Here is a 23,465-nt window from a genome sequence, read left to right on the forward strand (position 1 = left end):
TGAAACAGGACATTATTAGCTATGGTTCTTTGGTAAGATTTCGTGATGCGTTGTGAGATGTCGCGAGTTCGACCCTAAACCTGCTAGTTTGACCTCTGACCTGTGCATTGACTTTGAATTTCCACGTGTCCTGCTGAGACACTGTCACATCGCTTGCAAATGCCGTGTTTGACAATAACTTCATAACGCATTTTGGATGCGCCCTCGATGATACTGTTAAATCGCGTAATTTGACAGAAGTTACCAATGGAAAAATTAATTCCACAAATTTCCCGGCTATCCGACGTGCCTGCTGACAAAATATTCCCCAATTTTATTATGACCGCCGCTACTACCCGCCAATTCTAGAGTTTCATTTTTTTTTTAAAGAATTATGGCAGAAATCTCTACCAGGCGTCTTGGTTCTAACGAATTTTGGTAAATCGGCAAGGTTTTCGACAGAATCTACAATAAAACATGTCGCTTAAGCCCGCACTCCAAACTGTTCCGAATTTATGAGCAATTAAACGCGTTTACTTATTCAGATATTCCTTCAACTAATTTTCTCAGACGTCTAACGAGCTTTTCCCTCTAAAAAAAATTCGCAACCAAGAAACCAGAACCTGATTTCGTCATTATTTCTAGAGCTTCTAACGAAGACTTGGAATATCTTGCAGATAAGGGTTTCGGGCATCAAATCTGGCACCAGGAATCTTGCGGAACGCTAGGGCACCGAGATTTCGCCTTGAAGATGATTCGCAGACGGGGTCCATAAGGTCGAAAGGGTTTGAACACTAGCTCTGATACCATGTGTAGTAATCATAAAATTGAAAGCGAGAACCACAAAAAAAATGAATTTCACTTACCTGAACTGCAATCTGATTCCGTGAAGTTGACGATGCTACTGCTGTTTTGCTCTGCTACTGCTGTTTCGCTCCAATTACCCAGGGAGACCAATTCCACCTAGCCTGATTGAACAGAGATTGGCTGCTCAATCCAGTAAGCTTCTCACAGAAGCCCACTGACCCCCGTGCCCAGAATCCTCAGACCGATTGAAGCTCTTCCAATGGTAGACCTCTTTCACTGCTCAATTTCCTCCTCCTGGTTTCTCATTCCCCTGTTCCAGCCCCTTTCTCGGTTCAGACCTTCGGTTTTTATCTGCGGGTCTGGCGGTGGCCGCCCTCCCGCATGACACCACCGCCTTCCTCCCGGCTGCCACGCTTCTGTCCACGTCTCTCAGACCAGAAGCTACTCCTGTCGTGCTGTATGGCTCACTCTATTATGTTTTATGTATTAGACTTTGGTTATCTAATTTATAAAGTTTGTTTTTTATATTTTTATTATGATTTACATATATATTTTAAATATGATGTTTCATTAATTTAAATATAAGGTTTATAACTTTATGTTAATTATTATATATATTTATTTCTTAACATTTATAAATGGGTCATTACAATGCCTAATTCACTTGGGGAAATGGAATCAAAGATGATAATGAGTAAAAACTTGGTTTCTTAATCAAGGAGGCCTAGAGAGTCAACTTCATCCAATGTTGAGGGAAAGACAAGAAAAGTGACCTTCAAGCATTTATACTTCAAAGAAAATGATGCAAGCTTATCGAGACAAATAATCTCTAGGACATTCATTCTTATAACGTTATCCCATACATTAAACTAAAACATGCTCAATTTCAAATTTCAATTATGCTAGCAACTAGCCCTAATTTTAGCAATATGCAGCAACAAGAATAATAACATCAAAATTCGCTTACAACGTTATAGAGTATATCCAACCAACATTTCTTTCACAAGACAAAGCTCCAAGACAAGATAAATAGCCCAAATCCATACATCAAAATTCATCCATCTCTAGAAAATATTCTCCATGGACAAAATGCGAAGCCATCTATGATTAGAGAGAACCCAAGTCAAGTGATGATACAAATGAATGTATCTAACATCAATATATAGCCTCCTAAATAGTTTAAATTAGTCTATGGGCCTACATTAGCCCATAATGATAAAATAATGTGCAAATAAAACCCCTATTGGTGACAAGCCCACCAAATCAGCTCACAAATGTAAAAATAAGCCTCACAGGTGGCCAAATAATAATATGTGCATATCCTAGGGCCCTCCAAAGGCTAAATAATACCCTGTAGTGTCATGTTGAGAAATAAATTCCTTGGAATATGAGGGATAAGGGGGTGGCCCCTTGTTCTCCAAGTAGTAGACCTGTGGTGCTCTTAGTGGGTCTGAGGGCACATCAATGACCCCATGGGTCTCCATATGAATTGGAGATGCCTGTAGATCCTTTGTGATGGTCCAAGTGGTGGAATGAAAACTGGCATGACATTGTACAAGTGCTGGGACACTTGCCAAGCGTGTGGGGCTCCTGTGGGGGCCTGTTGGGCATAGTGTACCAAGCATATCACCATCATCCCAATAGTGGATCGCAAGTAATCGTTGAACATCCATGAAGACCTGTGGAGTACCGTCTACTACTGTGGAAGCCCATGGCTCTCTGTGCACACCTTACATGTGCCAATGTAGACCTCTGGGGGTTAGCATCCCATATAGGAAAACCAAACTCGAATGGAAACCACTTGCAATCCTGCATAAGATTCAATGCGTCCCCTAGGCTTCCAATACAACCACTCATTAAAATAATCAGGTAGGAAAGCTTACAAATCATGGATAACAAAGCGGGCACTTCATAATGGCATTCCCTTCCGTAGTGGGCTTTGGCATGTGCTAGTGTCTCCAAGCTCCAAAGGGGGTTAGCCAAGTACCTTATTAGGTGGTTTCAACCCATAGAGGGGATAGTATGTCCAAGGTACACCCCTCTAATGGGGGTGGCAAGTGACAAATAAGTGAGATAGAATAGGGAATGAGAATGGCAGTCTTGGGCCACATATTGGGGCATAATGGTAGCTAGATAAGGGGAAGCCTACGCTTGGGTATGTAATGTGTAGGAGGGAGCAGTTGTGGTACATGAGGTGCCTCAACCTTCATTTTTCCACCCTTCTTTATATGCCTTTTGCCTTTTATGAATTTTCTTTAATTAACTGCTTGGTCCTCAAAGGACAAGAGCATGATGTGTAAGATATAGCAGTGATTACTCCCTTTAAGGCAGGGCGGTTCATTGCCCTCTAGGGGTTGGGACAATCATGGGTTCTTGAATGATAAAGGAGGCTCATCTAGGGCCTATGGAACCAGGCTGATGGCCATGGATTGGGGTAGAGCTCATGTGTTGGCTTTTGCCCACTGTTTTAGCTCATTTTAGTTTTATCTATGTTAAGAAGCAATCTATATATGTAGTTGTAAAAAAATTATAAAAAAATCAAAAGAAAAAGGAAAGCAAAACAAATAATTTTGATGTTAGACAATTAATGTATGATGGTGAATTAAAATTTTAATGTTGCATTAAATGTAAAGGCAGGTGGGTCCCTAGTCAGCAGTAATAAGTCGGAGCTTAAATGTTGAACAAGTCTTTGAACACAATGAGGAAAGGTAGTGGGGCCCGTGGGATCGATCAAACTTGATGACACTACATGCCCGACAGTTAGCTCTCCCAGTCCACTCGTAAAGACTTTTCAACATCTCATTTGCCCATAGGTCAACGACTAATAATGATTGCGGGGGGACTTCGTTGGGTTTCTTCCATATTGGAGTCTGCCCCTGTATTATGTCGGTAAGTGAGCATGTTACATTAGCAGGCGAGCGCGACTATGGTTTGTCCATTCTGTCATTTGATTATCATAACTTCTCATCATACCTTTCCACCACCTCATCGTCCACATCATCCATCACCTCATTTGTCTTTTCGCCAACTCATTTTTTTGAATTTCCCACATTTGTCATTAATTCTGTTTTCCCATCCATTGCTCCTTTTTCACAATAAAATCTCGTTTTATTATTCATTTAGCTCACCTTTTTCCTTTGCTCCTGCTTTCAAAGAATTCAATAGTACAGGGTGTGAATCCAGTCATCATCGCCTGCCATTGTTCAGATATTTGCGCAAACTATTGGCTTCTAGAATTAGCAAAATGTCGAAGAAGATGGTTGTAACAGGTTCCACTTTTCATATTCCATTGATGAACACTGAAAGAGACATTTTTGACCTAGTTTGCTCAATTAATTATACATAAATTTATCATCAAATTTTACTTGACCAAACTGAGTCTCTTGTATATGTTGTTGCTGTTAGGTCAGGTGTCCTAGCTGCTATGATTCCTCAAACTTACATTTTCCCAGAGTTCATATATTGGCTTGTTTCTGCCCTCTACCCTCAAAAGTGTTTTGTCATGAATAAATTAGGGGAAAATGTTTTTCAAGTGTCTTCCCTATTAATTCAACAAGCCTTATGCTTTCCATCTGCAAGTTCTTACACCCCTTTCTCAGAAGAAGCTTTTTTTTCCACTTTTCAAGATTTGTTTGCTTCCAATTATGCTCAATTGACCTTCTTTTTGATGCCTACTGGGAAGTAGCTGCCTATGGAGCCTGCTCATTTTCCTCTAGACACTTTTGTTGAAGAAGTTAGACCCGTTCTAAAATTTTAACCAAATTTTTAGGAAGGGAGGATACAAATACTGTGGACAAGGCCATTTTAGGAATGTTTAGTTTGATGATGAACCCAAAAACAATTTTTGACATACCTATTTTTTGGGAGAAAATGGTTAATTCTCAATTAACAGATCTTCCCCTCACTAGTTGCTTTAGATTTCCATCTCTTGTTACTTATCTCTTTTTGTACACTCATGTTGAAAGATTCATGCACTTAGGGTTGAATATCATGGACCCTCATAAAAACAAGCAATTAGTGATATTTTGGACTGATGTGGTAAGAAGCACTGAAAGTAACCAAGGGTTGATGTATTTTGCTACTTCTTTTCTATCAGTTGTTTATTCAATATTGAACAGTTCTCCTCCACCTTGTTTTCTACCAAAGGCTCAGTCTTTACTTCAGCTCAATAAAGATGTTAAAGTAGGTGATTGGTTTCAATTTGAAGATTATTTAGAGATTAGATTATATGGAGCAAAAATTGCCCCTTACAGACTCCCAACTTTTGTGCCTATGAGACTATTTTCATTGGAGTTCATTAGACAAAGTTTGAATGTAGATCAAGTACATTTTGTACCAGCAAAGAAGGGGTATTTATTTAAATTGCCAAAGATAGTGGGACCTTTCATTGTAAATAACATGCAAGTTGTAGGAGAAGTGCAGAAAGCACTTGAAGAAATGAAGTTGGCATATGACCCACATCATATTATTTCAAACAGGAGGGTCTGAAAATGCCTATGCTCCCTTTATACATGAAGCTTGACCGGAGATGGAGAAATTAGCCAACATACGACGAAACTGAAGAATTTCAAGAAGAATAATGAGACAAAAAATTGCCTTTAAAGAATTCCACAGGAGGTCAGAAAATAATGCAGTTGAAGAATAATGTGATCCTTAAAGGTTTGGTACCCTTGGAAAGATTATTTAATGCTAATGATGTTGCTGTCAATATTAAGAAAACAGATTCAGAAGATGACCTTGAAGACTGCAACCTTGGAATAGAGCAGCAGCCTAAGATGGTGATATTGGAAAAAGATGTTCCAAAGGAGTTTAAACAGAGGTATGTAGATCATTTCAAGGAATATGTTGATATATTTGCATGGGATCTTTCAAGGAATATGTTGATATATTTGCATGGTCTTACAAAGATTTGAAGACATATGATACTAGCATCATTCAACATAAAATTCCTTTGAAGCTAGGGATTAAACCATATAAGCAAAAGTTGAGGCAGATAAATCCTTTATTGTTGCCATCAAGTGAGAAAGAAGTCAAGAAACTATTGCAAGCTAAAATAATTGTTCCTCTAAGATATTCTGAGTGGGTGGCTAATCTAGTATCTGTGAGGAAGAAGAATGGGGAGATTTGATTGTGTATTGATTTCCAAAATTTAAATAGGGCATCACTGAAGGATAACTATCCTCTTCCTGAAGAATGGGGAGATTCGATTGTGTATTGATTTCTAGAATTTAAACAGGGCATCACCGAAGGATAACTATCCTCTTCCTAGAATGGATCACATTTTGCAAAAGGTGATAGGATCTTCTATGTTATCAATGATTGATGGCTTTTTTGGTTATAATTAAATCTCAGTGCAGCTATATGATCAAAAGGCATTGCCTTTTCTTTTTTGGTTATAATTAAATCTCAGTGCAGCTAGATGATCAAGAGGTTTTTCCTTTTCTAAATTATAATTTAAGGGGTTTGAACAATGGGAAAACAAACTCATCTTTTCACAGTTTTAAACAAATGTCTTGCGCATTGACCTCTCTTCAGTCGGAGGTTGTCTTCCAAGGTACACCACAAATTTGCTAATTATTTTTGTCCCACGATCTTTTTCATTGTGGTACAATTTCCTGTTAAATGTGGCCAATTGTGCTTTCTCTTTTTTTTTAGTTGCTTCAACCTTCGGGGCATCATTCTAGGCCCGACCCAAGGTGGGGGCAAGGGGATAGGGAGGCTAGCCCTATGTGGACCCAGAATGGGAATGCAGACCCAGGTGGGAGAAATGATGAATGGGGGTATAATGAGTGGGAAGGGAGTAATATATGCGGGTAAAGGAGTGGGACTACACACCCAAAGTCGGGGTTTTCCAAGTAGTACCACCCTAGAACCAAATGATCAATAAAGGAGATCCCACGAGACTAAGATTCAATGGTAACTACCAAAAGAGATCAAGGAGACAGGAGTACAAATCAATCCATACCTAGAAGTATCCATGATAAGTAAACCCAATACTCAATTATCAAATGACAAGAGATACCTTTAGATTCACAAGGCCCATGTTCCAACATACGATCAATGCAGGTGGGTGAGGGGCCAAATGGTTGGCTCAGGTGGCAGAGAAATGGCACAACGAGCTAGTAGGAGGCATCAAGAGGCTGTCAGTTGAGGCTCATCATGGAGAAAAATTTCTCCCGGGGATATAACCCACAAAGTGGTGGGTAACATTTGGCTCCAACTGGGACATGATCTCTTGGAGAAGTGGACGAGGCTGCTCGGACGAGAGGTCACGAGAACTCCAACAATCCCTTGGTCACTGTAGACCTGTTATCTGCACATGTCAAAGATCAAAGCCACGGGACAACATGTTTTCTCACGGTGTCTAATGATTACCGATGCTTAATGTTAGCCCATAAACCAATAAAATATGTGATTTTTTAATTTTTTAATTAATTTTTAATTTTTTTATATATGCAATCTAATCTATCATGAGAAACATCATATGCGGTTAGTTCTAATGCAAAAATCATCATGCAATGCATCCTACCCTAACATGCATATAGTAATGTTAGTACTAAGTGTAATCATAAAGCCAGTGCAACTAATATATAATCACATCAATATACATATGCCTACTAGTATGATTACTCATGTAGCAACCGCCAAATCGAATGTGGACATAATCACATGGCGGATGAGGTGGGTGGGAGGCACGAAAACATGATCTCCATTTGAGGTAGAGGGAGGTCATTGGAGAAAGAAGACTAGTCATTCTAGAGGTCTAGGGCTCCCCTTCTAGATACGAAATGGAGGAATGTATGATTACTCTCAAGAACTCCTCATCACAATCATTGCTTGTAATATCATGCTTTGAGGATGCCACATGGTTGTGATGAGAGGGGAAAAAAGGGTGAGAGAAAGAAGGAATGCAACAAATAGGTCTCTTAATGTGATGGTCACGATAGGGAGGTGAGGTCGCAGAGTGATCATAATCCTGAGGATGGGTCAAAGGGGATAAAGTATATTCAATGAAGGCTTCCTCCTTGACACCATATTTAGAAAAGGGAAAAAGGGCATGGTCACTCGAGGAGATACCAAAAGGGATGAGTGACTTACTTGAGGAAGACTCAAGGTGATGAACAAGAGGAAAAGGCAAAGGGGAGGGTGAAATATCATATTCAATGGGTTTTCCTTCCCCACATCCTAAAGGCTCAAGTGATTCGAATAAAGAATCATAAGATGGGTAGGTAAGAGCCTCACTACTTTCCTCATTATAAGTATCAGAGATTTGTCTTTCATTAAAAGGAGAGTCAAAGATTGGGCTTTCATTTAAAGGAGAGTCAATCACTTCCATCAAAGGTTATCCTTGTTTATGCAAGGGAAAATAATAATTCTCTTTGCCAAGGGTATCAATGAGTATGTCATTATAAATAGCGCTTGAGGGGAAGGGAAGACCAATCTCATCCTCATCCTTCTTGTCGATGTCATAAATGGGAGCAAAATCAAATTGAGGATCAACATTTTCCCATTTCTCCCTTTCAATGTGGAAATAATCTTCAATGTTATTTTTCAAGGGGCTAATGGGGTCATCTCTCTCAAGGTTTACAAAAGAGGATTCATCGGGAGTAATATCCTTGAGAAAGGTAGGGTTTGTCTCAATTTCACTTTCCATAAATTCATCCTTCCGAGCACATGTGCCCTCAAAATCATCATGCCCATATTGTAGTCCCAACGAGGACTCATCTTCCTGTTCATCACTAAGGTCCTTGAGTTCATCTTCATCTTGGCTGGTTGAAAAGCGGGACCTTTCTTCTTCTCTCTTCTCTTGAAGAACAATGTCGGAGGTATTTTTCACATGATTTTGTTAGTATGCTTCTAGGAAGAGAGAATTAGTCAGGTTCTCCTTATATTTACATCTCATCTTATGAAGCTTCACTTCTTCATCATATAAGCAGGAGAAGACTTCATTAGAATCATATTCCCTTACTACCTCCCTGCATGATCTGCTATATTCATCCATTCTTTCTTGTGTGATTTGGACCATTCTTTCTTGTGTGATTTGGAGGCTTTCAGAATCCAACTCTTTGTCATCTTTAGAGGAGAATTTTTTCAGTCCATTGCTATTCACACTCAATTCCATAATTGGTATTTTCATATCATCCTCATCTTTTGGTCATCTTGGTCATCCAAATCCTCATCTGGTAATGAGCCATATTTTTCCTTGATCTTGTGAGACAAGGAATTAAATGCACCAGTATAATAGGCAAACTCCAAGAAGCGATAATTTGTGGGCCCTTCTTCATAATCCTTATGTTGTCGAGGTTGGACCTGCTCTTGTTATAAAAATTGAGTATGAAGTCCTCATTTTTGTGCTCTATCAGATGATCACAAAGCTTAGACCACGAATCCAATCTTTCCCATAGGTCTTGTTCTTCTTCGAGGCTAATGTCGTGGATACTTTCTTCAACATTTTTCATGATCTTACATACAATGCGAAAATAGAGTCGCCAATGTGAATTAAAATGCCTTCACAAATGCTTGCTTCACCCTACAAGCATTGACTTTGAAGTTCAATGAGGAACTAGAACTTTGTTCCTCTAATGGAGTCGCCAATAATGATATGTCAATATGTTGTACGGGGAAAAAAGCACACGTCTCGTCCCCGAAAACGACGTTGGAAATGTTACCACTCAAACCAGTAGGGGACCTAAAAGGGGTTCCTAAAAGGGCAACTGCTAGGTCAAGGGCAACGGTCGAGGCTTAGCCCACTGTCACCACAGCTAGGTCTCCCTTCTCTTTAAGGACTTTCACCAATGGGAGGAGTCCCGATAGTGTGGGGATCACTTTGTAAAGTAAATGGATAAGTGAGTGACCCTGAAAACGCTTTCCCAAGGATGGAGTGAGGAATGGAATTTGCTTGCTCTTTAAGCAAGGGACTTGGTCCACCAGGGGTAAGGGGTGAGGATTGAAGGGTTGAGGGAGAAAGGATAGGCTTATAAAGGAGTTTCTCAATCCCTATGATCTTCGGAAACTTGGATTCCCAAATGGTCCTTGACAAATAGTCTTTATGGAAAAGTGGGACCACGTGGGGCCAAGTGGACCCAGCCCAGGTTTAGGGATGGAATGCAACAACCAATGATGTTCCTATCCTAGACAAGGTTAGGGGAAAGGACCAAACAAGAATATTTACTTCAAAAGGTTGAATTGATCCTATTGAGGTCTAGCCTTGGGGATGCATAGGCAAAATTCGATCCTAGAGCTAGGGCTTGGGATTCCCAAAGATTCCACGGTTAGAATAAGATCTATTTATGTTCCAGAATTTTAGTGATTTCTTAAGTGTAATATCTCATATAACCAAGCCCTAGAGTATCTATATTCCTACCAGTATATAAGATATCACTATGAGTAAGTTTCCAGCGTCATTGACTAATACAACATGTAAATTATGGAGTATACGAGCATTAAATTTAGCATAAACTGCGTTCCAGAATATCCAATACCAATAAAATCACACCTGCAGAGATTGTCTATGAAAATTACAACGAATGTTTTTGGATTTTGTTGTTATAACATGAAGTGTGTTGAATTAAGGAGCAACAAATTTTAAAAAATAATGATTTTAAAGTTGAAATATGTGGACAAGGGAAACCCAGGTTAACGGACACGCAAAGTGAAGGGGCGAATTACTGGATCAAAAGCCCTAACTTAAAGCAAAACATATAAACATGGAGCAGTCATTCGACGAACGGACCAGCTCATTCATAACCCCATAATGAACATGTGATTATTTTTCTGTTCAATTCATCAACTCAAAAAAAATTCAACTCGACATTCAGTGATAGTAAAAAAAGAAGAAAAAACGCATTTATACAGACTATAAAAGCACAAAGTATAACATCATTTTCGCAGGTCCGAGAGTTGTTAATGCTTCGTAAGGTTCACTAATTTACTCATACATGAATGTAAAGCTTTAATTTATTCAACAAGAACTTAAGGTTTTGATTTACTCATACATTTTCCTTTAACAAAATATGGAAACTATTTTATGAACTTAACAAAATTCATAACATCAAAATTTCATTGATTTGTTGTTGAGTACTTACCTAGCTTACTGTGGTTGAAGATGCCTCAAAATTTGCTCTTGGTTATCGTTCCTGCTCCCATTACCAAAAGACCAAAACCACCCAGCTAAACTGGGTACAACCTAGGTACTCAGTCCCAGAGTGCGACCTGTTGTCACACAGAATGTCTAGGCACCGCGACAACGCTCAGAGTAAGGGCTGTCACTCTTGATCCTTACTCTCTCTGTTTAGATTCTCTCCTAGGCAAGTCAAGGGGGGTAATCCCTAAAGTAAATGGATGAGAAAACTGTGGAACACGGGCTCTAGGAGATTTTAATGATGGACAACTTAACAAATTTAAATGGGTTTTGATTTAACTCAGATGAATATATTAAATGCTAATGTAACCAAGACACGACCACCAACTGGAGATAGTTATAGACTAGTGCCTTTTAATTTGAATTAACCATAGATTAAGTAAGAACAAGTCATCCAGAATAATTTTCCAATATGTGACGAACAGAGACAATCATGAATGATCAATATAAATGCTCGAAACTTTAACATGCAATAAATTCCAGATCTAAAATGATTTTCGCTAATGACCCAGATCTAGAATTAATTAATTTTCTCCAACAATCAACATAATTTACCACATTTATCGCACCTTGACCATAGAAGAATCATGAAAACTTAAGATTTAGCATTTAACATCAGAAACACCAAAGAATTTTAAATTATCACTTTAATTATTCTTTAGACGAATTGAAGGAGTAAAATAAATCAAAAGAGTTAATAAATTAAAATTTTAATGGGCCATAGGCCACATTAAAATTTTTAATGTGTTTTCGCGAGTCCCTTTTCGATCTAACTCTAATTACAAAAATTTAAATTCTTTTATTGTTAAGATTTTTTTTATTTTTATAATTTATAAATTATAAATTTTTATAACTTTTAATCTTGTAAAAAATAAAGAACCAAAATAAAAAAAAAAAAAAATCAAATGTCAAACAAAATAAAAACAATTTTTCAAAATGTTTTAGATTTTTTATTAAATGAAATCAAATGAAACTTAAAAAGAATGCACTTAAGCTAACTATATACAAACAAAAAAAACTATATACAAACTAAAAAACAAGAAATTTGATAAAAAGAAACTAACCATAAGATAAAATACAAAACCAAAAAGAAATCGAAGAAATAATAAAAAAAATTATAAGAATTAAAACTATACGTATACAAGCCTAAATAAAAAAAGGTCGAAGTGTGTTTTGCAGTTGCAGGTCAGCCTGATAGATGGATGGAGGGGAAAGATGACAGGAACGCGTAGTTTGGAGGAACAGCATGGATGGACGCAGCAAATGGATGGAAACGTAAGGCAACTGCGGGTTGACGAGGAGGGACAGTGGAGAGGTAATGAGCAGCTCAACGAGGTTTTGAGAAGGACACGGGTGCAGCAAGGAGGCAGTGAGGAGGAGCCGCGGATCTGGACACAAAACATAGTTTTAAGGGGCTGGGCAGCAAAAGGAAAAGAAGGGTTTTGTTTGCTGTGCAGGTGGAGCAAAGGGAAATGAGCGATAGAAGCTAGATGAGGCAGCTGCAGAGGGATTTTGAAGGTGACAACAACAATGAGAGAACGCAAATAGAGGCTTGAGGGCTAAAAGAAAAATTTTGAATTTTGCAGTAAACCCCAAAACCAAGGCAGCAGATTAAAAAAAAATACAATTGGACAAATGATAGCCAGAAAACCTCAGCAATCCTAAAAAAATTGTCAAATTCTTCTGCTTCAAAATTATTAATGAAACCATTAAAAAATGATTCTTTAGATTTAATTTTTTTTTATGGAATCCACCTGCCTCAGATTTGTTAATGAAACCCTCACGAAGTTTCCAGATCCGACAATAAAAAATAAATAAATTTAAACCCTGGGTTGCAAAATATCTTAATAATATCCTTGGAAAATGATTTTGACAAACCTAAGAGATCCATATCTTACCCTCCAGGGCCTAGATTTGGACTCTATCCTTGAGATTTGTAGCTGCAAGACAGCAAAAAACACCCAAACAATATATACAATGACCCAAAAAAACTAAAACCCAGAAAACGCAAGTCAAAAAACTGAAAATAACTACAGATCTATGTACATGAATGGCAGATCTATCAGATCCAGGGAGTGTGAGTCCAACTTTGCTTCCAGATATAGATCTAGGGAGTGTGAGTCCAACTTCGCTCCCAGATCTGATAATTTGAGGTTCTCAACAGCGAGATCTATCGATTTAGCACACAAAAAAAGATTAAATTTTTTGAATTTTAAAGGAGGTACTGAGCTCAAAACCATTCATGCATCACCCATAAAAAATATCTTATGATAAGCCTGGGATCAAATTAAGCTGGGCTCTTCAGAAAACACGGATCAAGAGTTGGCTGGTTCAACCGAGAACTTCCCCGAATGCCCGGTGATCTAATAATCAAGAATTTCTTATAAAACTCAATTCAATCATCAACATAGAGCGAGAAAACGATAATAAAATTCAGATAAATAGGGATACTTGCTATTATATTCAAAACTTAAATTATCATTCAAACCCCAACAACTGAGTAAGATACATGTAGTCAAATCACTCTTTAGAAAACTATCATCAATAGCTAAAAAGAAATCTATGCATGAAAATGACACATCTTACAGTATTTCCACGAAGAGTAACACCAGCATAAATTAACCCCAAAGTCTTTTTTTTTTTGCTCATAAAAATATTACAAGAGAGATTTTCGCTTAGCACGCAATCAAAAGATCGGATAAACTGACTGACAAATGACCTCTTATTTAAAGATAAATCCTTCAATGGCTAGTGTGAGTGATCCTCATTAAAGCAATCTTGACCGTTGATGAGGATTAAAATTTCTTTTTATCTCATCCGTCGAAATTTTAAATTATGTAGGAAATTCAAAATTTTCAACTAAATGCATTTTAATTAATTCAAAAATTAAAATTTTGAATTAATTTCATCAAATTTTGATTTTGACTTAACCCCAGGGACCAAAGGCTTAAAATAATCAATTTACCTTAGTCCATGGACCTCTTAAAATTTAATTTTTTAAGGACCAACGAATTTTGCCTTTGGAGAATTTAAAATTACCTAGGACCTAGAATTAATCAAATTTCTGGCTGAGGATTTTAATTAATTTTGGTCAGAAAATTTAATTAATTAACCTATGAGGGGATAAATTATTTTTCCAATGCTCAAGACACTTTACATCATGATTTTTACATTTCTTACATTTCAAGGGGGAAAACCCATTTGTGATAGACTCTCACAAACTACCCAGTTCTGCGACACAAATATAATCTAGCAGATCAAACAATTTATAATAAAATAACCTAACCAAATAGTTAGGATTATTCCCAAATCACTTTTACATAGACTCGATCTAGAACACTAGGACTCCCGTAAGATCCCAGTGACAAAATCCATTCCGGCTTTGGGGTAAGGTTGAAGGAAAAATTTGCCGACCATCAGAGAATGGATCGGTGAGACAAAAAACCTCTCGGAATGTAGATCGTCACCAGAAAGTTAGGTTTACCTAGGTAATTACATACACGACACAGGTCTGCTGAGATTATTTACATTATACACATGCACAATGGGTTTACATTATAACATGATCCTCAGGCTGATGATGATATCTGGATGGCAAGAACATATCGATCAGGGGCTATCTCTTTTGCGAAAAAAATGGGGTGTACTACTATGGGTCGTTGACACGTAGTGGTCAACATCTGGCTCTACTTGGGGACATGTTATTGCACTGGAGGAATGTGAGAATCCAAAATCTACATACACGCAACACACAACATAAGTAGCATCCATTCAAAAATCATCATATAATGTTAAGCATAGGAAAGATATAAGCTCTTCATTTATTAACTAGTCTAATTATATGAAAAACACATCTAACTACAAAATGAAATACTGAAATAACAGGGTATAAAGTTAGAAATACAATACAAAGATGCCGCATGGCATCAAATGTGTTCAATATAGTGCATACTGAGCATTTGCCTGCTTTCAAGCAACTCTGTCGGTTGTTTCTCGGATGTGCCATGTCCAATCCTGCATACGGTAGGATTTTTTCCTATCCGAAAATCAAGCTGCTTGCAACCATTTGATGCATCAAATCACTTTCTCATTCTCTTTCCCTTGAGTTTTTTCTTTGTGGCAGACTGTATCACTGATGATGTGGAACATTCTGCTTCAAAACTCTCAGATGAAGTATGTAAGATATGCATGACATGTCTTTCTTCATTCTTCATCTGCTCTGTCAAGAATGATGGATTAGTCTCACAGGTGTCATGAGTTATAACTTGATCTTCTATGATTGGTGGATTAACCATGTGAGCGTCAACCTGATTCTTATCAATTTCAATTTTATCCGGGTCACCTTCAATTAACCACTTTTCAATGGAACAAATGACTTTCTCATAATAAGATGGGGCTTCTTGTAGCAGATAAGGAGGCTTATGATTTGTTGGCATTTCCTTATTTCTTTCGTCCTCTGACTGATGTTGAAGTTTCTGTACCTGTATTGTTATGGCATCCATTTGGCTAGAGTGTTCAACCTTCATAGCACTGACTTACTTGGCATGGTTTTCCTCCATGGCCAATAACTTATTCTAAAGACATATTTGACCAACTTCCACATCTTTTATTACTTTTTCATTCTTTGCTTTCATGCCCATGAAATAGTTTTGCATATAGTTGATCTCTTTCTTATGATTTACTTGCATGGTAGCTAATTGATTATTATAATCGAATCTCATGATGGCCATTTCTTCATCTTAATAACTTGCTTTGCGTAGAATTAATTTCTCTGCCATGATTAGTTTTCATGGTTTCCATTGCCTTCTGCACGTCGGTCCTCATATCCTCCATATTCTGAGCACAATTTTCTACTACGGTGGTTATGTGATCGGAGTGTTTAATTTTCATGATTTCCATCTCCTCATCACGTTTTTCCAGTTGAGTGTATAAAGTTCTCATATCCTTGACGCAATCATTTACAAATTTCTCTTGATTAAGCTCCATATTTACTGAACTGCATGTCTTTAACCAACTGCTTTAGTTTTTCTATAATTTGCTTATCATTTTCTCTTTCATTGTCGACACTAATTTGATAACTTGTTTCTGCTTTTCCACTATCATGGATTTGTCTTGCAATGGTACAAGTGGATGGCACATCTTGATATGGGGAATTGTCTTGAAATCTTTCATTGACAGTTGGATCCTTTACAAGATCGCTTTCATTCTGCTGCATAATTTTAGGGGCACAAGGCGAGCTACCTTGATAACCATATCTATCTGTAAAAGCATTGACGATGTCTTGTAAAGAAGCGAAAGAATCTTCAGGACAATTATTAAACCAATTCAAAGCATCACCCTCTAAAGAAAAAACAAATAGATGCATTTTGACATCTTCATGATCATACTTGGGAGAACTAAAATATCTGAGTATTGTATGAGTAAATATGCATAGATGCTTTCTAATGGCGACTAAATCACCACTCGAGAACAAAGACAATTTATGAATGGCCACTTCTGGAATATCATGGAGAAAATTAGCAAAACGACACGGGGTAAACGAATCATCCGTGATGAATTGCCTGAAGGAATAATGAAGGACAAAATGGATGTTAGAGAGAGCCCTGCTTAAGAAAATCAAGAGATCCACAAGAAACAAGCTTCTAGTAGAAATTCTTGTAAGAAATGAAAGAAGTGGAGTCGCCACTTGAACATGAATCTAGCTCTAAGATCCAAAAGGAAAAAAACAACTGGATATAAGGGAGGGCTTCTTGTCTGAGAATAAATGGATGAATAAGTGGAGTCGCCACCCAAACAAGAAACAAACCAATGTGTTTAGGTGCTAAAAGTGCAGATGAATTGATTAACAAGATGACGAAAGATAAAGCGATGAAAAGATCAAATGACACCAAAAAATGTTGTGCCGCCTGAAAGGCTAAATGGCGAAAAAGATGAGATGATTAAAACGATGTCGAAGAAACCAAGGACATAAAAAACTCTGTCCCCGGTGGCAATGCTAAGAAGTGTTGGCTTTGTCGGCTTGAATGAGAGATGAGAAAGATGAATGATGAATGTCATAAAGCCAAAGCCCAATAAATTGGTCCCTCGCAATGGCGCCAAAAAATGTTGTCATTGCCCACTCAAATGAAGAGATGAGAAATGAGAAGAATGATGACGAAATGTCGTTGAAATGGGGAGAAGAAAATATCCCCGACAACGACGCCAAAAAATGTTGTCGCACAGAATGTCTAGGCACCGCGACAACGCTAAGAGTAAGGGCTGTCACTCTTGATCCTTACTCACTCCATTTAGACTCTCTCCTAGGCAAGTCAAGGGGGGTAGTCCCTAAAGTAAATGGATGAGAAAGCCTGTGCAACACGGGCTATTGGAGATTTTAATGATGGACAACTTAACGAATTTAAATGGGGTTTTATTTAACTCAGATGAATAGATTAAACGCTAATGTAATCAAGACACAATCACTAACTAGAGATAGTTATAGACCAGTGCCTTTAATTTGAATAAACCATAGATTAAGTAAGAAAACAAGTCATCCAAAATAATTTTCCAATATGTGACGAACAAAGACAATCATGAATGATCAATATAAACGCACGAAAATTTAACATGCAATAGATTCCAGATTTAAAATGATTTTCCCTAGTGACCCAGATCTAGAATTAATTAATTTTCTCGAACAATCAATATAATCTACCACATTTATCGCACCTTGACCATAGAAGAGTCATGAAAACTTAAGATTTAGCATTTAACATCAGAAACACCAAGGAATTTTAAATTATCACTTTAATTATTCCTTAGACGAATTGGAGTAAAATAAATCAAAAGAGTTAATAAATTAAAATTTTAATGGGCCATAGGCCACATTAAAATTTTAATGTGTTTTTGCTTCGATCTAACTCATTTAATTACCAAAATTTAAAATTTTTTATGTTTAAGATTTTTTTTTTTTTTTTTAATTTTTTTAGATTTTAAATTTTTTAAAATTTTTTATGACTTTTAATTTGTAAAAAATAAGGAATCAAAATATAAAAAAAAAAATCAAATGTCACAAAAAAATAAAATTATATTTTCAAAACGTTTTAGATTTTTTATTAAATGAAATCAAATGAAACTTAAAAAGAATGCACATAAGCTAACTATATACAAACTAAAAAAAAAGAATTTCGATAAAAAGAAACTAACCCTAAGATAAAATACAAAACCAAAAAGAAATCGAAGAAATAATAATAATAATTTTTTTTATAAGAATTAAACCTATATGTATACAAGCCTAAATAAAAAAAGGTCAAAGTGTGTTTTGCTCGATGGATGGATGGAGGGGAAAGATGACAGGAATGCGCGATTTGGAGGAGCAACGTGGATGGACGCAGCGAATGGATGGCAATGTAAGGCAATTGCGGGTTGATGAGCAGGGACAGTGGAGAGGTAATGAGCAGCTCGACAAGGTTTTGAGAAGGATGCGGGTGCAACAAGGAGGGAGCGAGGAGTCACGGATTTGGACAGAAAACACAGTTTTAAGGCGTTGGGCAGTGAAAGGAAAAGAAGGGTTTTGTTTGTTGTGCAGGTGGAGCAAAGGGAAATGAGTGATGGGAGCCAGAAGAGGTAGTCGCAGAGGGATGTTGTAGGCGAAAACAACGATGAGAGAACACAGATAGAGGCTTGAGGGCTAAAAGAAAAATTTTGAATTTTGCGGCAAACCCCAAAACCCAGAACCCAGGCAGCAGATTAAAAAAAATCAATTGGACAATTGATAGCCAGAAAACCTCAGCAATCCTAAAAAAATTGTCAATTTTTTTTGCTTCAAAATTATTAATGAAACCCTTAAAAGAAGATTCTCCAGATTAAAAAAAAATATGGAATCCACCTGCCTCAGATTTATTAATGAAACCCTCACGAAGTTTCAAGATCCGACAATAAAAATAAATAAATTTAAACCCTGGGCTGCAAAATATCTAAATAATATCCTTGGAAAATGATTTTGACGAACCCAAGAGATCCAGATCTTACCCTCTAGGGCCTAGATCTAGACTCTATCCTTCAGATTTGTAGCTGCAAGACAATGAAAAACACCCAAACGATATATACAATGACCCAAAAAAAACTAAAACCCAGAAAACCCAAGTCAGAAAACTGAAAATAATTATAGATCTATGTACATGAATGACATATCTATCAGATCTAGGGAGTGTGAGTCGAACTGCACTCCCAGATCTGATAATCTGAGGCTTTCAACAGCCAGATCTAACGATTTAGCACAAAAAAAGATTAAATTTTTTGAATTTTAAAGGAGGTACTGAGCTCAAAACCCTTCATGCATCACCAATGAAAAATATCTTATGATAAGCCCGGGATCAAATTAAGTTGGGCTCTTCAGAAAACACAGATCGAGAGTTGGCTGGTTCAACCGAGAACTTCCCCGAATGCGCAATGATTTAATAATCAAGAATTTCCTGCAAAACTCAATTCGACCATCAACATAGAGCGAGAAAACGATAATAAAATTAAGATAAATAGAGATACCTGCTATTATATTCAAAACTTAAATTATCATTCAAACCCCAACGTTTGAGCAAGATACCTGTACTCAAATCACTCTTCAAAAAGCTATCATCAATGGTTAAAAAAAAATCTGCATGAAAATGACACATCTTACAATATTTCCATGAAGAGTAACACCAACAAAAATTAACTCCAAAGTCTTTCTTTATTGCTCATAAAAAGATTACAAGAGAGCTTTTCGCTTAGCACATGATCAAAAGATCGGATGAACTGACTAACAAATGGCCTCCTATTTAAAGATAAATCCTCCAACGGCTAGTTCGAGTGATCATCGTCAAAGCAATTTCAATTGTTGATGAGGATTAAAAATTCTTTTAATCTCATCCGTCGAAATTTTAAATTATTTACAAAATTCGAATTTTTCAATTAAATGCATTTTAATTAATTCAAAAATTAAAATTTTGAATTAATTTCCTCAAAATTTTGACTTTGACTTAACCCCAGGGACCAAAGGCTTAAAATTTAGCAAAATAATCAATTTACCTTAGTCCCTCGACCTCTTAAAATTTAATTTTTTAAGGATCAACGAATTATGCCTTTGGAGAATTTAAATTTACCTAGGACCTAGAATTAATCAAATTAATGGCTTAGGATTTTAATTAATTTTGGCTAGAAAATTTAATTAATTAACCTATGAGGGGATAAATTATTTTTCCAACCCTCAAGACACTTTACATCGTAATTTTTACATTTCTTACATTTCAAGGGGGAAAACCCATTTGTGATAGACCCTCACAGACTACCAAGTTCTGCTACACAAATATAATTTAGCAGATCAAGCGATTTGTAATAAAATAACTTAACCAAATAGTTAGGATTATTCCCAAATCACTTTTACATAGATTCGATCTAGAACACTAGGACTCCCCTAAGATCCCAGTGACAAAATCCATTCCAGCTTTGGGGTAAGGCTGAAGGAAAACTTTGCCGACTATCCGAGAATGGATCGGTGAGACAAAAAACCTCCCGGAATGTAGATCTTCACCAGAAAGGTAGGTTTACCTAGTTAATTATATACACGACATGGATCTGCTGAGATTATTTACATTATACACATGCATAATGGGATGCATAATGGGTTTGCATTATAACATGATCCTCGGGCTGATGATGATAACTGGATGGCAAGAACACATTGATCAAGCGCTATCCCTTTTGTGAAAAAAGGGGGTGTACTACTATGGGTCGTTGACACGTAGTGGTCAACACGGCTCAATTGATGCAATTTGGTGCTCCATGCCCAGAAACTTAAGAGCAATTGAGCTCTTCCTCTCAGTAAGATTGATTCTTAGAAATTTCCCTTTCTCAACCTCCCAACAGTCTCAATGTTAATATCAAACGGAGTCTTAGAGGGAACTTGAAACCTCTTTTTCTTGCAACGGCCTACTAGCATGGGAAGGAAGACTATATAAAGGAGGACTTGGCCTCACTTGAAGCATCAATCAAACATCCACGAAAAAGGAAGGAGTGTGAATAAGGGAGGAAGAAGACCTCTTGAGAAGCAAAGAGAAGAAGAAGAGGATCGAAGCCTTCTATTATTGTTTTTTGGGTCCCTCCACTCACACGTGTGACTGCAGCTAGGGTTTCAACAGTCCTTAAAGAAGCCGAGATACAAGTCAAGAAAGAAACATTCTTGCTAGCCAAATTCTCAAGGAAAAGTGTTTATTTCAAGCGAAGGAGAGGAGACTCACCAATCCTACTCCAATCAACCCACATGTGCAGAATTTTTGTGATTACAAGAGGCTGAAAATTGAAGGCTTGTAATAAAGGCCGAATTTGAAGAAGCCGAAATTAGAGGTGAAGCAATCAGTTTGACTAGTATTGACTTGGAAGGAAGAGAACATCTTCAAGGAAAGAATTGAGGCTTGGTCTTGGAGGGGTTCTTGGTCAAGGGTCTAGTTCTTGGAATTCGTCAATTGAAGATTCTATAAGAAGAAGAAATCTTGTGGGTTTTTCTCTCGCTTGGAGAGGTTTTGGCTGGCCTATATCTTGTGTTCTTTGTTTCATTGTTCTTTATGTTTTGGTAACTGTTTGATGAAGAGAACACAATATTAATCAAGATTCAAGCTAAAGAAGAACCCAATTAAGAAAAGTAATAAGTCTTTACAAGTAGTTGTCATAAGCTAGAGAAATCATCTAATCTCACTGCCCTAGATTTCTTAACATGTAGGTGTTTTTTTTACAGATCCATCTTGTTAATGGTATGAAGAAAGATTAAGTTTCATCAAGTTTTTTTTAGCAGAAATCATTTTAAAGGTGTGAAGTGCTAAATAGACTATATTGAAATGGAGGAGCTTAAAAGTGTAAAACATCAAATGTAGGTGAACAAACTAACTTTAAATATCAAAGTATTCCATCCAGAAATTATGTATGAAAGGATTAATGGAGTGGAGAGAACTTTTGATTTTGTCAGTTGTATGACCGACCATTCCCATGTTGGCTTTCAGATTTTTAGTTCTCCAAAAACAATTAATGGCAAAAAGGGGAATCACTAGTGGCTCTAGTCACTTTTATGTGTCAAAGACTTATAGTTTGATGTTATGAAAGGCAACAACCTCGTCCTGATATTTTGTTTGCATTATTGATAAACTGCCAATTCCTCAACTTACAACTGCTCTGACTCCTGTGCCCTTATTTGTTGGCCAAGAATAATATCTATAATAGTATGCCTAACACATTGACTACAATGCTGTGACTGTTCGAGCCAACAGGCTTATACAAATATGGTTTGTCTCTTAACAAAGGGATTGCAATAATGTATTCCAGAGGGTGTGCTATAGCTTTGTGCAAAAAGATGGCAAGGACAACAAAGAAGGGAATCACCGGGAGAGTTTGTAAGAGAATTATAACACAGCGAGCAAAAAAGCGGAGCACATGAACATGTTTATTAGTACAAGAAACAAAGTAGGAATATAGGAACAGCAAATCAAATTCGATGCCTCAACTATGCTCACCACAAAATGAATCTTCATATAAGAATGATTCAGATTATGGTCTATCATCTGTCCTTTAGTATGATAGGTGCCAAATGAACAAAATTAATGCTTAGTTGGTCACATAATCACCTCTGCATAACTGTTGAAATTATCACTTAAGTTCCTATCATCTATATGCTACATCCTGTTGGTTGGCAATGTAAAGAAAATACTTTTGTTATTTAAATAATATTTCAATAAATTGTTTACTAAAGATGACTAATAATTCTATATCATCTTAGTATGAAATATTGTTAGTTTAGCAGTGAAATGCTGAGATATACTTCAGATTTGTATTTGAGGAACTTTACAGTGGTATCATTATCTATGAAGTAAGGGATACAGTTTGAGAAGATCAAGCTATGGTAGAGGTTGCAATGGTTAGGAGGAAGAAAAAAGCAGAAAATTTATTAACTTGGATAGCATTTATGAAGTAAGCATCCATTTAATATGCTGATCAGTTATGATAATTTGATGGTGGATTATATTTGGTTTCAGGTTTGGTCCGGTAAACCAGTTCTGGAGTACTCACTATGATAAAGCAATGACATTATTTTTAACATGTCTGAAGGAGTTTGGAGACTATGCAAGTGAAAAAGACACAGCTGCAAACGTTCCACCAGAAAAATGCTTTAAATTTCCAAAGAAGTGAGTTTTCACTAATAGAATCATCAGTACATTGGATGGTTTACCTCAGTTTAATTTCTGCATAGCTTTATTTATTTCTTCCTTTTACTGTCGTGCATTGAGTGTTCTTGTTCTCAAGTCATGCTATTATTTTATTTATTATCTTTGTTGTGAAAGGCACAAAAATGAGGCCTTAGTGATCTATGTAAAGTAATACTGTCGTTTCTTACCCATTTTGGTAAAGAAAATAGCTTCGACCATGTGGAGGAGCACTTTGCAGTCTTGGCACACTTGTTTGATGCATGTTCCCATGAAGAACACCTTATAGATCAACTGTTTATTGGTTTCTGACTATGATAACCTCATATCACTTG

General features: G+C 36.9%; 1 protein-coding gene across 1 annotated transcript in view; it reads left to right on the forward strand.

Moving 5' to 3' along the window:
* Nucleotides 1-23,465, forward strand: part of LOC149160591 (beclin-1-like protein) — a 271,962-nt gene that overhangs the window by 205,329 nt on the left and 43,168 nt on the right. The window contains exon 9 of the mRNA XM_089435385.1: nucleotides 22,963-23,112. Coding sequence (XP_089291511.1) covers nucleotides 22,963-23,112 — 150 coding nt within the window. The remainder of the gene's footprint in view (nucleotides 1-22,962; nucleotides 23,113-23,465) is intronic.

Source organism: Pinus tabuliformis, chromosome 5_2, assembly GCF_031772625.1.
Source record: "Pinus tabuliformis cultivar Carrire ecotype Pingquan chromosome 5_2, CPIR1, whole genome shotgun sequence".
NCBI classification, from domain to species: Eukaryota; Viridiplantae; Streptophyta; class Pinopsida; order Pinales; family Pinaceae; genus Pinus; species Pinus tabuliformis.